Below are 17,357 nucleotides of genomic sequence, written 5' to 3'. Positions count from 1 at the left end.
AAGAAGAGATCCAAATAGAAAAGAGCCGTGAATACCAAGCTTAAAAAGTTTTGCTTGCAAGACAGAGTGAGAAACCTTATCAAAAGCTTTGGCGAAATCAGTATAAACTGTGTCCACCTTGGAATGTAACTCAAAGGCTTGTATGCAAGGTTTCGCGAAAATAGCTAAATTCGAGGTAGTAGAACGACCAGGCATGAACCCGTGCTGATTAGGTTCAATAAAGTACGTATCAGGAAGGATAATTTTTTAACTACAATGCTTTCGAATGGCTTATTTTTGCTTATTTTAGCAATAGGCCTGTAATTAGAAACCTCAGACTTGCTTCCGTTTTTATGAACCGTTAAAATTTTGGCAATTTTCCATCTAGAAATAAATTTACCCTGAAATAGCGAAGACGAGAAGATCATCTTAAGGGGTTGAAGAAGACTGTGATAAATTTTTTTAAGAAAAAATGAAGAAACTCCATCTATGTCCGGCTTAATGGAGTCGTCAAATTGCGAAATAGCTTCAGAAATGTCCTCATCATTTATTTCAAGGGAACCAATATTCCAAATTTCTGGAATGTTAGTTAGAATTTGCTGGTCATTCCAGTCACAAGCAGGCTCAAAATTGGCCCAAAAAAGGATTTGCAATATTTGTCCCAGAATTAGCGGTAGTATTGTTATATGACACAGTTGACGGTATGGAAGATTAAGATTTCTTTGAATTAATAAAACGCAAGAACACATTTGGATTTGACTTTAAGCTTTTTTCAATATCGGAAATGTATTGATTATTTAAAAATTTATTAAGAAACTCAAATTCCCGCTTATGTTGTCTATATCTATCACGATCCAATGGATTACCCCATCTAATGAACCGTTTGTAGAACTTATTTCTTAGATTTTTATATTTCTGGAGACCTTTTGTAAACCAAGGAAGCCTATAGGAACCCCGTAACTTGGTTGAAAAAGTGCTGTAAAGAATATTTTTTAAAGCGACAAGAAAGTTATTGTAATTGGTCTCAATGCAAGCATTTGATAGCAAGGAAACCCAATCCTTAGACGTGAGGCAAATACTTACGGCAACCAAGCTGGCATGATCAAAATTATACATAGGAATAAAGTTAACAACTGGGAAGAAATTATAAAATTCAATATTAAAGCATAAGGGCTTATGATGAACATCACAACTAGAAATAATAAACTCAGCAAGGCTTACCGAGGAATGAACAATAGAATTGACGAATATTAAATCTAGTAGCCTATGCAAATCATTAAATATATAATTTATCTGGGTGAGGCCCATACTATAACAATCATCGATAACAATAATTTATGTGCCTGGTGTACATTGCCAGGCACCATAGCATGGGATTGCGGATCACATGACCATACAACAGATCCCAAATTAAAATCTCCTGTCACAACGAGACCATCAGAATCATCAATGCTGGCATGTAGGCAGGCAATGTTATTCATATGCGCCTGATAGAGCGTAAAGTCACTTCCAGGGGGAATATAAGAAGCAACTATTACAGTCTTCCCAGACAATCCAGATACCTCAACAGCCAACTGGTCCAGAAGAGAGTCCTCGTTTGAAAGTACAGCTGCGCAGAAGAAGAAGGTACGGCGGACAGCCACGATGACGCCTCCACCTCTCCCGCACTTCATTCTGCTGAAGTCTCTATCCTTGAGGTGGTTGACATGATATTTTAAGTTCTATTGAGCCGATTCCTTTGAAATTTGAAATATGTCTTGTTTATAATAGTCTCTATCTCGTCTGCCTCAGACTTTACAAAATTTTGATTAGAAGTACTTTTTAAATATTTGAAAAGTTTGACAAAATTGGCTAAAAAACATTTTTTGTTTTCAAGCTGAAGCGTTTTGTTATTCTTAACTATTTTTTTTAATGGTCAATCCGATAACGGCATTTTTACTAATGAAGAATTTGTTTGATTTCTTTTTCCGATCTCTACAAGGGCTGAAATCATATCAACTAGAACGCACCGGTTTTTTTGAAGACCACACCTCATCGGCCTGTATCTCGGAGAATATTGGTTTTTATACCCTTGCAGAGGGTATTATTATTTCAGTCAGAAGTTTGCAACGCAGTGAAGAAGACATTTCCGACCCTATAAAGTATATATATTCTTGATCAGCATCACTAGGCGAGCCGATCTAGCCCTGTCCGTCTGTCCATCTGACCGTCTGTCCGTCCGTTTCTACGCAAACTAGTCTCTCAGTTTTAAAGCTATCTGAATGAAACTTTCCCAAAAGTTGTCTTTCTATTGCAGGTAGTAAACAAGTCGGAACGAGCCGGATCGGACGACTATAGCATATAGCTCCCATAGGAACAATCGAAAAAAAAAAAATAAAAAAAATTATAACTTTGCTGTTTTTTTAATTGTTTGTTAGTTCTTTGACATATAGTAATGGTTAAATATTTTAGAATTATGGTTTAAATTTCATCAAAATAAGACGAATATATCATATAACTCCCATAGGAATAATCGGAAAAAAAATACAAAAAAATTAGAACTTTGCTGTTTTTTTAATTGTTTGTTAGTTCTTTGACATATAGTAATGGTTAAATATTTTAGAATTACGGCTTAACTTTCATCAAAATCAGAGGACTATGTCATATAGCTCCCATAGAAATATTAAAAAAAATATAAAATAACTATCTAATAATTGAGCTGCAAATCATCATAGCTTCAACGTATTTCAACATATACGCAAGTAAATCATAATTTTAATGTTTTCAAAAGTATTTAATTCTTGCAATAACTGCAAGGCTATATGAACTTCGGCTTTCCGAAGTTTGCTTTCTTTCTTGTTTTTAATTTTATCTTTGTATTTTAAAATGTTAATAAAAAACGTATAAAAAATTGTATATTCAAAATGTTTTTCATTTCTTTTTTATCTTACTTGAAAAAATGCGTTAAATTCAGGCTTTTAGACCAGAACACTCCATTGAGTCAGCCTGTTTATTACTGTTCGACTAGTTACTTTTACCATTAATTTATTTTGAGTTTCTTCGATGTAAGGCATGGGTCCTTTTTTTAATGTTTTTGGTTTTGGCTTGCTTTCCACCTCGTATCTCCCCTAATTCTTTCATTAATCGCCGAAAACATTTTTTTATTTGAGCACATCATTAATTCTGTTTTGCCGTCGTCATTTAGTTTCTTGATAATATATATCTTTCCTTGTCAGTGCAATGTAATCCGCGACACATTCTCAATTTAAAAATTTGTAATGTTGTGTTTAATTTACTTTGAAGTATCAGCACTAAACCTTAATTAATAAAAGTTTATTTCGAAATATCGCTGTAAATCGATCGCGGTAAGTAAAGCGAAAGCAACTAAAAAGAAGCCTAGAATGAGGTACGGTTATCTGTGATCTACGTGGAGTTGGCTTCAAGTCTAGAAGTTTCGTACATTTTTGGCAATTGGATTCGAAGTGCAGAAAAGAATGTTCTTTCTCTTATTTACCATTACCATTGCAGTGCAGGCCTGAATGTTTTAAGTTCTCGATCAGAGAGGTATATTTGGTATGGATTTGATATCATATATTTTGTATGTTGAGGGTGCGATCGTCACGACTTTTTAACCTCGTTAAGAGGTGTTTGGTTTGATAATGCCTTAAATGAAGGTCTGAGGTCTGTCCTAATTAAAACGTGTAGTGACAAAAAATGTTTATAACTCACACAATATTAATGGCGATACCAATGCCGGATATGACCATCATCATGTCGACGTTCAGTTCAAAGTCCTGAGAGTAGATCCTCTGAATGGCCACCACGACGAGCAAGGAGGTCAGGAGCCAGATTCCCAGTATAGAGGCCAGAGCGCCGATGACCTCTTTAAAAACGAAACAATCAAGAAAATGTTGTTAGTAAATGGCCAAGTCGGTGGACGTGAGCGATTTGAGCTGCCTGTAGGGCAGACGGGTTCAGTGCCTGATACAAATGGGGGCGAACGCTCAAAATGAACTATAATGCATCATATTGACCCGAAATAATGACAGACACAATTGGCCTACTTACCGAAGCGTTTGTAACCAAAGGACATGCGCTCGTCCGGGGGTCGACCGCCCACCCAAATGGCGACCAGGCCGATGACGAAACTAATGCAATCAGAAGCTAAATGGGCTGCATCCGTCATAATGGCTAGGCTTCCGGCCACGTAGCCGCCAAGGAACTCAATGATCTGTGTTTGCCGTTATGTCCGATGATAGCGCCGCGGGGCATAAAATGTATCATAATTAAATCAACAATGCGTGCCCACACATATCGAGGGTGATGTTCGCCTTCTCACCATAAAGATGCAACACAGGGACACCGCGAGCAGAATCTTAGATTTGGCCTCCTGTGCTGATTTGCTCCTACGATTGGCCCCGAATCCTGGCTGACGGCTGCGGCACTCTAGCTCCATACCATATTCCATTCGCTCGTGGTCCGAGTGCTGCAAGTGCTTATAAATATGAGTGTGCATATGTAAGTCTATTACATATAAATGGCCCGCGCATCACTTGGATCCCGCAATTAGGCGCACTTACCTCCATGCCTGCGTTGTCATCACTGCACAGGAGGGGCACCTCCCATGTCTGTTCCTCCGGAGTCTGGTCGGTTTTCGTCTTTGTTGCTACCACACAGCTCTTAACGCCGTTGTTGTTAAGGCTGTGTTTATTTCCGTAGACGTTTGGCAGGCGACCTGCTCGATTGGTTGGCTCCTGCTGGAGGCCCGGATCCGTCTGATTATCATCAACGTACAGCGCGACGCCCTCTTCGCAGTCGTCTTCGTAGCCGTGGGGCGGCACGGATGTATCAAGCTTCTGATATTTTGGCATGGTCTTTAGTCTCTGTTTGCGTTTTGTGCGCGTGTTGATGTCAGCGTTTGCTAAGGTGGAGTTGGACAGTTGTTCTTTAGCTTGCGCAATGTGAGCATCCTATTATCAAAATTATAACTCTGACACATTGAGTCAATCAGTTAGAGGCATTGTGATCGCTCCTCTTTGGCTTAGTCAGTATTTAAGTGCACCAGGTACATCCTGTCGAAAATTTAAAGTTAATATAGACACACGTATAACTTTAAAATGAGTAAGTTAAAATATTTTTAATATTTTTGGGATTACAACATTTTTTATGTTAATGAAAAGGAAGGAGATACTCTTACATTTTTTTTGTTAATGAAAAGGAAGGAGATACTCTTACATTTTTATACCCTTGCAGAGGGTATTATAATTTCAGTCAGAAGTTTGCAACGCAGTGAAGGAGACATTTCCGACCCTATAAAGTATATATATTCTTGATCATCATCACTAGACGAGTCAATCAGTTAGAGGCATTGTGATCGCTCCTCTTTGGCTTAGTCAGTATTTAAGTGCACCAGGTACATCCTGTCGAAAATTTAAAGTTAATATAGACACACGTATAACTTTAAAATGAGTAAGTTAAAATATTTTTAATATTTTTGGGATTACAACATTTTTTATGTTAATGAAAAGGAAGGAGATACTCTTACATTTTTTTTGTTAATGAAAAGGAAGGAGATACTCTTACATTTTTATACCCTTGCAGAGGGTATTATAATTTCAGTCAGAAGTTTGCAACGCAGTGAAGGAGACATTTCCGACCCTATAAAGTATATATATTCTTGATCATCATCACTAGACGAGTCGATCTAGCCATGTCCGTCTGTCCGTCTGTCCGTCCGTTTATATGCAAACTAGTCTCTCAGTTTTAAAGCTATCTGCATGAAACTTTCAAAAGTTGTCTTTCTATTGTAGGTAGTATATAAGTCGGAACGAGCCGGATCGGACAACTATAGCATATAGCTCCCATAGGAACAATCGGAAAAATAAGTTTAAAAAAATTATAACTTTGCTGTTTCTTAATTTTTTTTTTAGTTCTTCGACATATAGTAGTGGTTAAATATTTCAGAGTTACGGTTTAAATTTCAGCAAAATCGGACGACTATAGCATATAGCTCCCATAGGAACAATCGAAAAAAAAAAATAAAAAAAAAATATTTTCTTTGGTAATAACTAAGGAAGAATACTTTTCTCAATTGTTGGCGATTTAAACTTAAACTTCTTAAACTTTTAGAAGAACAAGAAAGAAAGCTAACTTCGTCAAGCCGAAGTTCATATACCCTATCAGCTATTGCAAAAATTTAATTTAGTATCCACAAACGCACGTTTTCCGGTGCTCATCGTCACAACGTGAACGGCCGTCCACAGAGTAAGTCGCCCGATTTTAATCAAATTTAAACTGCAATTCTAAAAAAGTAAATTATTACTAAATCTTAATGAACTTATATATTCCGAGATCTCGACGTTCATTTAGACGGACAGACAGACGGACATGGCTAGATCGACTCGGCTATTGATCCTGATCAAGGATATATATATACATTACAGGGACGGAAACGTTTTCTTCTACCTGTTACATAATTTTCAACGATTACAAAACAACGACTATAAAAAGAAAAAAACATCATATCTACATCATTTTTAATTATACGGGTATCTTATAATCGGTGACTCGACTATAGGTTTTTTTTTTTTTTTTTTTTTTTACATTCTTGTATAAATATTGTAGATGCATGTTGTTAAATACATTATATATGTATATGTTCCTGGGGAACAAATCCAGATATATTTTAAAAATTTGTGACGCTGTTCTTGTTTTGGGAGCAAACTTCGGCAAACCAAAGTATATGTACCTTTGCAGCATTGCAAAAATTAAATATACGTTTAGACGGACGGAAAGACGGTCATGGCTAGATCGACTTTCCTAGTGATGATGATCAGGAATATTTATACTTTATAGGGTCGGAAATGTCTCCTTCACTCCGTTGCAAAATTCTGACTGAAATTATAACACCCTCTGCGAGGGTATAACAAAAAACAAGTGGAATCTAATTGTTTGAAGCCATGAATCTATGTTTAGAAGCAATGGTAGAGCAAATGTTAAAGAAAAGTTCACAAAAAAGGCGGTTCTTAAATTGTAGAGTCCTTGTTGAAAGCACAATCTAAAAACGTTCTGACACGGCCCCCAGACCTAAACCCGCTGGAGAACTTATTATTATTATTTGTATTTGTATTTTATTATAAATTGTCATCCCAACGCTACAAGTTTGGAACTTGTAAGTTAATGCGTTAGTCACAAAGAGTTGCAAATATTTAAATGTTACATGAGACTTTATTTTATAAAAAGAACTAACCTTAGTCGGCTTCTATTTTTACTTTAATTTACGTGACCCTGCTAATCACAGTTTGCAACAGTGTGTCACAGTTTGAAAAAATTCTATTCCATAAAATAGCGCTTTCACAATGCAGGTTTTAGCTATAAGTAATCTTATATGAGTGGGCAGGCAATTTTTAGTAACGGATAATGTCCTTATTATGCCATATGTTTTCCCTACAGACTTTGTAATATGATCACTCCAGGTAAGAGTTCTGTTGAATGTGAAACCTAAACTTCCAGCTGTTTCAACATACTCAAGTGGCGCGTTATTTTAGCTCAGTGGCCGCAATAAATTAACAACTATCTTTCTATTACTTATGGCAAGACATTTTGATTTTGATGGGTTGATCCCAGTCCCTTGTTGCCGGCCCACTCATTTAAACGTGCAAGTTCTCTGTTACAAACATCTAGTAAAATCGAGTGAACATCGGTAAAAATCAAAATTTTGTAGACTGATGCACTTCAAAGCACTTTTTCCTCATCTCTATCTGCCTATACAAAACCTATGTAAAAAAAACTGCATATAGCCACAGACGCAATGACGCAATAGAGCAACCCAAGTGTAACTAGGCCCTGAGGGACTATTCGCACACATTTGGACATCATCAGCATACAAGTGAAAAATAAATTTAGATAACGCATTGGGAAGTCATTAACATATAATGTAAGCAACAGAGGACCAAGCTCATTTTCAAATGAAGACGAAACGCTATACAGTACAACAGATTGACGACGATTTTGAAGGTACGAAGACACAAGTTTGACAGAAGTTTTAGAAAACATAAACATACTTCGAAGTTTGCACAAAGAACATTATGGTTTACTGTATCGAAAACTTTAAACTAAACGTATAACATTATTTTCGTCTATTTGTTCCCTTAGGTCGTCTGCAATTTTTTGAAATAGCTGAGGTACAGCTTTTGTTTTTCCTTAAACTAGACTGATTATTATTAAGCATTGCATTGTCGGTCATAAATTTATTGAATTGATAAGCCATGATTTCCAAACCCAGTAGCTTCACTCTTAATTCTTAGTATACTCTGAAGAACATTACACTTGCTAATACACAGACTGTTTTAGGTACAAATTGTGGGTTTAGATATTTATTTTCAGTGATTTCAGGTACTGTGCAGTTTAAGAACTTCTTATTGAGTTCATTAACATTTATGTCTTGTGCAGTACTTGGGTTAAGTTTGCATATTCCCAAGTTTTATATAATTTTCCATGTATGAGTAGTGGAAGATGGGTTATTTAATTGACGGGTATCAGTAAGTTGGGTCGCTTTTGTCTCAATTACTTAAACACCGCGTAAGCCTAACGTGTCCTGTACCTTTTCCACTTATTGTACGCCCCGTGACGCTAAATATTGCATCTTTAATGTTTCTATGAAACCATTGTTTTTCAGAAGAACGAGACAGTTATATAAATAAAAAAATGTTGTGTTGTTAAAAGTTAACTTGTTCCTCAACTCCGGAAAGGGAATATATTATATGTTATTCCAATTGCACGAATTAAAGGCTCAGTCCAAAAGGTCGTAGTTGATATTTTTAAAGTCCCTAAAAACTGTTGTATGGTCAAGGTATTGTAGGTCAAGAATGAAACGGATGGACAATAAATTGGTCATATGTAGCTACTCTGTCTGTTTCAGACACAAAAAATAAATCTAATAGCGAGTTGTGGGTTTTGGTAAAATGCGTAGGGGACACGGAGTTGCCAATCCCTAACAGCTCATGGCTATCTGATCGATTGGGTTTTAAGTTTATGTTATTGCTGTTACTAATTTTAAATTATTTAATTGAAATATAAGCTGCGCACGTTGTCTACATATATTAATGAAACAAAGACACACCATAATGATAAGCAGACTAAAATTAAAGCGACTGATTCTAAGCCTTATTAAATATAATAAAATGATAATAATTTATAGTATTTATATTTATTTTAGTATGGCATTTTTCTCTGGGTGTATGACCACGGGAACTCTTTGCTACGTCAGTAATGTTTAATGGAATAATCGTAGTCTGCTGAGAATTCTAATCGCAGTGCATTAATGGTATGTCAGTCGTCAAAACTAGGTACAAATGTATGGTAAAGTCAAACAACTCTACATTCAAACTGCTCCAAATAATACAACTGCACGACTCAAATCTAATATTGTGTTTAAATTCTTATCAGCGAACATTTCCCTGCTCACATATGTGTAGTGCGGCTAGGTTGCTTACGCATTTGTTGTATGTTTTTTATCGTGAGTTTTGTTTTATGTTAGGCCGCACGCGTTTATTGTTTTGCTGCCTTGGGGCCCTTGAGTTGCGATAAGCTTCACGTTTCCTATTAGAGTTGTCAAAGCCCCAGCAAATTAATAACTTATAGGATTTGTCTAACTTATCGAGATGTACAGTTGCTGTCAAAATAATTGTAGTGCCACCGCCTCTCATCTTTAAGGGGGAGGGTTTTCTTTTTCATTGTTTTTTTCTGAATCAACAATATGTTAAGATTATTCTGTACAAATTTAAAATCATTCCGAGTAAAACTTACGGAGTTACAGCGTTTGAAACGGCAGGCAGTATTACCAGATTGTTCACGTATGAAAAACTTTAAATCGATTTTCCCGAAAACGTCTTTTTTGAAGTTTGTGAACATCTGAACTCAAAATCTACTCAACCGATCCTTTTGAAAATTTTAACATTACTTCTTCATACAAATAAGTAGCTTATCACGAACAGTTTTTTTTAATTTTTTTTTATACCCTTGCAGAGGGTATTATAATTTTAGTTTGTAACGCAGTGACCCTATAAAGTATATATGTTCTTGATCAGCATCCTAGGAGAGTCGATCCAATCAACCATGTCCGTTTGTCCGTCCATCGTTTCTACGCAAACTTGTCTCTGAGTTTAAAATCTTTCTGCATGAAACTTTCCCAAAAGTTGTCGTCCTATTGCAGGTAGTACACAATGTCAGAACGAGCCGGATCGGAAGACTATATCACAGAGCTCCCAAAGGAACAATCGGGAAAAACAATGAAAAAAGATTAGGTTTTTTTTTTAGTTTTTCGATTTTTAGTAATGGATTTAAATTTGGTTAAAACCGGACGACTATATCATATAGCTCCCATGAAAACAATTGTAACTTCTCTAATTTTCATTTTTTTTAAATTATTTGGTCTATACTTTAATAGTTTAGATCTACGCATTTAATTTGATTAAAATCGGAAAACGATATCTTATAGATTTTTTTTAAACATATACGCATATGTTTAAAATGTTTAAGATGTAGATGATTAAGAAAATATTTAAATTATGCAATAACCGCAAGGATATATAAACTTCGGCTTGCCGAATTTGCTTCCTTTCTTGTTTAATAAATAACTTGTTTTTAAGTTTTCAATAAGTTATGATTAAAAGTTTTATTTGAGGGCTCTGACGCAATTGACTTTCTTGGCACAGGGTCCCTGCAAGCTTTGAGCTGAGAGCTCTTGTTAAGCTGCGACAGGGACACACTAAAATAATATTCAGCATTGATAATGTAGGTTAAAAAGAACTCTTAGCTCAAATATTGGTGTTTTTTATACCCTTGCAGAGGGTATTATAATTTCAGTCAGAAGTTTGCAACGCAGTGAAGGAGACGTTTCCGACCCTACAAAGTATATATATTCTTGATCAGCATCACTAGTAGAGTCGATCTAGCCATGTCCGTCTGTCCGTCTGTCCGTCCGTCTGTCCGTCTGTCCGTCCGCTTATATGCAAACTAGTCTCTCAGTTTTTAAGCTATCTGCATGAAACTTTCCCAAAAGTTGTCTTTCTATTGCAGGTAGTATATAAGCGGAGCGAGGCGGATCGGACGACTATAGCATATAGCTCCCATAGAAACAATCGGAAAAATAAATAAAAAAAATTATAACTTTGCTGTTTTTTAATTTTTTTTTTAGTTCTTCGACATTTAGTAATGGTTTAATATTTCAGAATTATGATTTAAATTTTATCAAAATCGGACGACTATAGCATATAGCTCCCATAGGAACAATCGGAAAAATAAATTAAAAAAAAATTATAACTTTTCTGTTTTTTAATTTTTCTTCGAGATATAGTAATGGTTAAATATTTCAGAATTACGGTTTAAATTTCATCAAAATCGGACGACTATAGCATATAGCTCCCATAGGAACAATCATAAAAATAAATGAAAAAAATTATAGCTTTTCTGTTTTTTAATTTTTTTTTTAGTTCTTCGAGATATAGTAATGGATAAATATTTCAGAACTACGGTTTAAATTTCATCAAAATCGGACGACTATAGCATATAGCTCCCATAGGAACAATCATAAAAGTAAATAAAAAAAAATTATATCTTTGGTGTTTTTAAATTTTTCTATAAGTTCTTCGACATATAGTAATGGATAAATATTTCAGAATACGGTTAAAATTTCATCAAAATAGGACGACTATATCATATAGCTCCAATAGAAATAATACAATTATATAAAATAACTACCTAATAATGAGCTGCAAATCATCATTGCTTCAATGTTTTTAGACATATACGCAAGTAAATCATAATTTTTATGTTTTCAAAAATATTTAATTCTTGCAATAGCTGCAAGGGTGTATAAACTTCGGCTTGCCGAAGTTTGCTTCCTTTCTTGTTAACAATGCAACCGAATTTTTAAGAGTTACGTTACAAACTCGATTACAGATAAAACAATAATGTTTTTATCAACTATTTTATGCCCAGTTCCTTTCCAACATTACAAAGTTTGAACAAAGTCATATATGTGAGAAACATTGTCGAGCTTGGACCTACATCAATTTTGTAGGCTCAAACTTGTACAAACAAAAATATTTACAAAGTTTGATCTTTTGTTTACATTAGTGAACGGATAAGTTTCTAGATAGATACAAAGACCTCGGTGCGCAGATTTCGAATCTGGCCAGGCAGTTATTAATCAATAGCAAACATAAAATATGATAGTCGAAGTCTAAAACATTTGTACAAATTTTGTACGTAATTTTTAGTAACTTGCATCTGAACCTTCAGATTTCGCAGACAGTAATTGTGAGTGTTATCTGTGTGTCCCAATATTTTCTGCATATTCCCAACGGGAACTGATAAAGAAATTCGAGCAAATTGGTTGTTGGAGAATTTAGTTTCGATGAAATCTTATGTCATGACTCCTCGAAATTTAATTTTTTGGTTCGTTTTGTTGAACTTTTTCTTGCTTTTCTTTTTGCAACAGTTTGTGGCTTAAGACAGAGCACAGCGCTTAGGTGTTCTAACTAAGAACTTCTTAGAAGCTGTTTTGCCGCAGTTTTTAAGTCAATTCTAATCTAATCAATTACGGGAACATTTTTAAACAAAATAGGAAGTTTTACTATCCAGAGTATTTATACTTATTACTTAGCCAGAGGCCATGCTAAATAAAGCAAAGGCTGGCGGCAAACGTCCAGTGACCTTACCAACAGGTTTGATTTTGACAGCGCTTAATGAATTAAGCTGTGGCTCTCACGTGATGATGCACAAAGTAATCTTGACGTCGCTAAAAAATAATTTAAACTAAGCGCCCACTAATAATAGAGATGATCTCTTATTACACTTCTAAAAAATACTTAACTTTGCTTTAGAATTAAAAAGAGTGATTAAAAACCATTTCTGCCAATGAGGCAGAATTTCAGGCACATAAGTTAATACGCTTGTTATTAAAGTAAAATTACAAAAAATTTGGTATAATTTCGTCAAAACGGACTCAGCACATGTAAATCTATTAAATTTCGGTCTATTTTTAGTAAAAACATGAGAGAACGCTATAGTCGAGTTTCCCGACTATAAGATGCCCGTTACTCGTCCAACAAACTTCAAACTAAGTTTTCCAACTACAAAACAATCGAAGCTTAGGTTGCGCCACATGTCAAACTGCATAGCGAGGAAGAGAAACTAATTGCGTCCACCCCCCGCTAACAGTTTCGTTGTCTGTCTCTCTACTGCAGCGATTACCGGCAGAGCAGCGGCCGAGCAGCGGCAGAGGCTACCGAAAGATATGACCAAAAGCTACGGTCTAACATGTCTCAGACATACTTGTACGATTTAAGAGTGAGGCGTTAAAGTGGGCGGCTGCATGAAAAGTCTTAAATCTTTAGCGTTTAAATAAATATAGTTTATAGTTTCCAAGATCTCGACGACAATTTTTATACTCTGCAGAGGGACGTTTCCGACCCTATAAAGTATATATATTCTTGATCAGCATCACTAGGAGTGTCGATCTAGCCATGTCCGTCTGTCCGTCCATCTGTCCGTCCGTTTCTACGCAAACTAGTCTCTTAGTTCTAAAGCTGATTACTTCCCAAAGAGAATTTGGTCGTCGGACCACAGATTCTTTATAGGATTAAGGTCAGGCGACTGTCCATGCCTCTCCAATACGTTGACAAAACCATGGAACCATTTCTTTGCTTTCCTGCTGGTATTATTCGGGTCATTGTCGTGTTGGAATACTCATACTCTGCAAACGGCAGCATAATGGTTTCCAAAATATTCATGTAGACGTGCTGATCTTTGATGATTTTTATCCAATATATTAGGCTTACTCCATAATAGGAAAGCAATCCCATACCATAGTACTACACGCTCTATGCTTAAAGTCCCAGTACAAAACTTGTATTCATCGTGATACTTTTCCTCCTTGCTCTTCTCTGAGATATGTGATCCGTCGCATTTAAATTCAGCTCTTTTTTAAGCACAGGAGCAGTCTTGAAAGGATCCTTTGTGCTCTTGTTGCCTGAGATATGTGTGAACTGTTTGATCTGTCGCATTTATTTTCAGTTTTTTTTTAGCGCAATAGAAGGCTTGAAAGGATCCCTCTTCCTCTCACGAATCAATCTATTGACTCAAAGAGGGGTCAGAGACCGTTAATGTCTTCAGGTTTTTTTGAAGGTTTACAGCGTTGTTAATCATTTTGTTTGACCATCCGACCAATCGACCAACTTTTCTGTAAGATTTTCCTTTCATTAATAATTTTTGACGACTTCACGCTTTTTCAAAGAGCAGTGTTTTCTACGTGCTTCTTAGTTACTAATCGAAATAAACAATTAAAATTCCAACAAAAATACAAAAAACAAGAAAGAAAGCAAACTTCAGCAGGTCTAAGTTCATATACCCTTGCAGCTATTGCAAGAATTAAATACTTTTGAAAGCACTAAAATTATGATTTACTTGCGTACATGTTGGAAAACATCGAAGCTATGATGTTTTGCAGCTCAATTATTAGATAGATATTTTATATATTTTTATTATTTCTATAGGAGCTATGTGATATAGTCGTCCGATTTTAATGAAATTTAAACCGTAATTCTGAAATATTTAACCATTACTATATGTCGAAGAACTATGTTCTTGTTCCTATGGGACTTATATACTACCTGCAATAGAAAGATAATGGGAAAGTTTCATTCAGATAGCTTTAAAACTGAGAGACTAGTTTACGTAGAAACGGACGGACAGACGGACATGGCTAGATCGACTCCCCATAGTGATGCTGATCAAGAATATATATACTTTATAGGTTCGGAGATGTCTCCTTTACTGCGTTGCAAACTTCTGACTGAAATTATAATACCCTCTGCAAGGGTATAAAAATAGAAAAGTTAATATGACTTTTAGGTTTTTGTTTGTAATATACCGATTGTTCCCATTGGAGCTATATGATATAGTCGTCATATTAAGTCCAAACTTAAATCGTAATCATGATTATATCTCGTAGAACTAAAAAAAAATTAAAATACTGGAAAGTTATAAGTTTTTACGTTTTTTTTCCGATTGTTCCTATGGGAGCTATATACTAAAGTCGTCCGATCCGACTTGTTTACTACCTGCAACTGGAAGAAAATATTTGCAAAAGTTTCATGCAGATAGCTTCAAAACTGAGAGACTAGTTTGCGTAGAAACGGACGGACGGACGGGCGAACAGACGGAAATGGCTAGATCGACTCTCCTAATGATGCTGATCAAGAATTATATACTTTATAGGGTCGGCAACAGGTCCTTCACTGCGTTTCAAACTTTTGACTGAAGTTATAATATCCTCTGCAAGGGTATAAAAATACGGAAAGGAATTTGAAAAACATTACCCCTTTTTTCGTACAGAGATAAAATCTTAAGTTAAAGAAGCAAGCTTCGGCAAGCCGGAGTTCATATACCCTTGCAGCTATTTCAAAAATTAAATATTCTTGCAAAAATTAAAATTATGATGATGAGTATATATTTAAAAACATTGAAGCTATGATGATTTGCAGCTCAATTATTCGATAATTCCTATGGCAGCTATATGATATCGTTTTCCAATTTTAATCGAATTAAAATCGTAATTTTCAACTGTCAAGGAATTCATAAGTCAAAACAATTAAAAAAAAAAAAATTACGAAACAAAAAAGTTACATTTAAAAAACAACATACATAAGTCGGAACGGGCCGGATCGGACAACTATAGCATATAGCTCCCATCGGAACAATCGGAAAAATAAAGGAAAAAAAATTATAACTTTGCTGTTTCTTAATTTTATTTTAGTTCTTCGACATATAGTATATAGCTCCCATAGGAACAATCGGAAAAATAAAGGAAAAAAATTATAACTTTGCTGTTTCTTAATTTTTTTTTTAGTTCTTCGACATATAGTAATGGTTAAATAATTCAGAATTACGGTTAAAATTTCATTACAATCGGACGACTATATCATATAGCTCCCATAGAAACAATAATATATATAAACATTTTGTTTAAAAATGAAACTTTTCTATTTTGTAATTTTTTTTAATTTTTTAGACTTTATAATAATTTGATAGTTTAGATTAACGCTTTTAATTTTATTAAAATATTATATAGCTGCCATAGGAATTATCGAGTAATTAATCTGCAAATCATCATAGCTTCAAAGTTTTTAAACATATACGCAAGTAAATCATAATTTTAATGTTTTCAAGAATATTTAGTTTTTGCAATAGCTGCAAGGGTATATGAACTTCGGCTTGCCGAAGTTTGCTTCCTTTCTTGTTTTAAATAATTGTAGTCTTTTAAATTTCGTTGTCACCTTTTGATTGAAAATCGCTGTTTCAATCGTTTTCAGCAAATTTCTAAGCATTAGTTACTAAATATAGGACAAAAAATGTTTAAAAACCCATTTTTCACATATTTTCACATCACACTAAAAGATATATTTTGTTGGGCTGTGTTATCAGTCGATTCTGCCCGAAGTTCGCTTTGTAGTACCAGCGATTGGTTGTTGTTACTTATGTACTTATGTAAACAGTATACATTGACTTGCGATGTTTACAGTTGTGGGCGTACGATTCTCAGCTGCTTATTTATTTATCATCTCATCAATCTCTTCGCCTTCTCTTGCTTAAGGTTGAGGAATTACCCTGATTTAAACTACACTTTACACTACACTCTCGACCTGCTAATTTACGATTTTCGATCGCGACCACCAGCTCTCGTTTTTTTCAGGCCGCACGCAGCGACGCGTGTAGTTCAACTACCAGAGGCGTCGGCGTCGTCGACTCATTTGTGGTCCGTATAAGGAGAGAGTGAGGGTTGGGTGCCGGCATCGACGCCTCGCTCTCGCTCAAGTGCTAATCAGCTGGCTCTCTCGAGTGGTTCACTCGAGTGATTTTTGAGTTATTTGTAGAGCTCACAGCGCAGTAGCCGAAATGGCTAATCTGTAACGTACACTTAGAAAATAAATCAAAGGTATTCGCGCTTGGTTTTAGAATATTGGCTTTGATTTGGATACATGGGTGAATGTACCTACATTACAGAAAGAAAGAATATATATGGGGTGTAATTTTTGTAAAAAACAAAAATTTTATATTTAAGATAAAAGAGTTGGAAAAACGTTACTAACTTTAATGCCTATCTTTCTATTTTATTTTCGGGGTATAAATCACATCAATATTTTCATGTAACGCCCCGATTGTTCCCATTGGAGTTATATGATATTGCCGTCCGATTTTAATAAAATTTAAATCGTAGTTCTGAAATAATAAGCCGTTACTATACAGTGGCTCTATCGCATAGTCGGACAACTATTTCCATAAGATAAACATGCCTCAAATCCATTTAGTGTGGAGAGCTAATTAAAAATTTTTGT

The 17,357-nt window shown here is 35.2% G+C and overlaps 1 protein-coding gene across 11 annotated transcripts in view; it reads right to left on the bottom strand.

The window, feature by feature from the left end:
- The window catches only part of LOC128256386 (proton-coupled zinc antiporter SLC30A2), a 36,173-nt gene extending 19,423 nt beyond the window's left edge, over positions 1–16,750 (bottom strand). For 2 of the 11 annotated variants that reach the window (XR_008267768.1, XM_052986702.1), the window contains exons 1-6: positions 16,506–16,749; positions 5,194–5,378; positions 4,539–5,030; positions 4,298–4,453; positions 4,027–4,189; positions 3,688–3,841 (exon numbers count right to left, since the gene is read on the bottom strand). Coding sequence is in view for 10 of the 11 variants with exons in the window: in XM_052986702.1 (XP_052842662.1) it covers positions 3,688–3,841; positions 4,027–4,189; positions 4,298–4,453; positions 4,539–4,829 (764 nt within the window). In the remaining variant the exon portion in view is untranslated. Of the gene's footprint in view, positions 1–3,515; positions 3,635–3,687; positions 3,842–4,026; positions 4,190–4,297; positions 4,454–4,538; positions 5,031–5,193; positions 5,379–16,298; positions 16,450–16,505 lie in introns of those variants that run through there. The other 9 variants (XM_052986711.1, XM_052986704.1, XM_052986703.1 and 6 more) reach the window with 9 other exon arrangements.
- Positions 16,751–17,357: the final 607 nt, after the last annotated feature.

Source organism: Drosophila gunungcola, assembly GCF_025200985.1.
Source record: "Drosophila gunungcola strain Sukarami chromosome 2R unlocalized genomic scaffold, Dgunungcola_SK_2 000017F, whole genome shotgun sequence".
Classification (NCBI taxonomy): domain Eukaryota; kingdom Metazoa; phylum Arthropoda; class Insecta; order Diptera; family Drosophilidae; genus Drosophila; species Drosophila gunungcola.
Note: the sequence above shows the minus strand (reverse complement) of the source record. Positions and strands in the feature narration are given on the sequence as shown.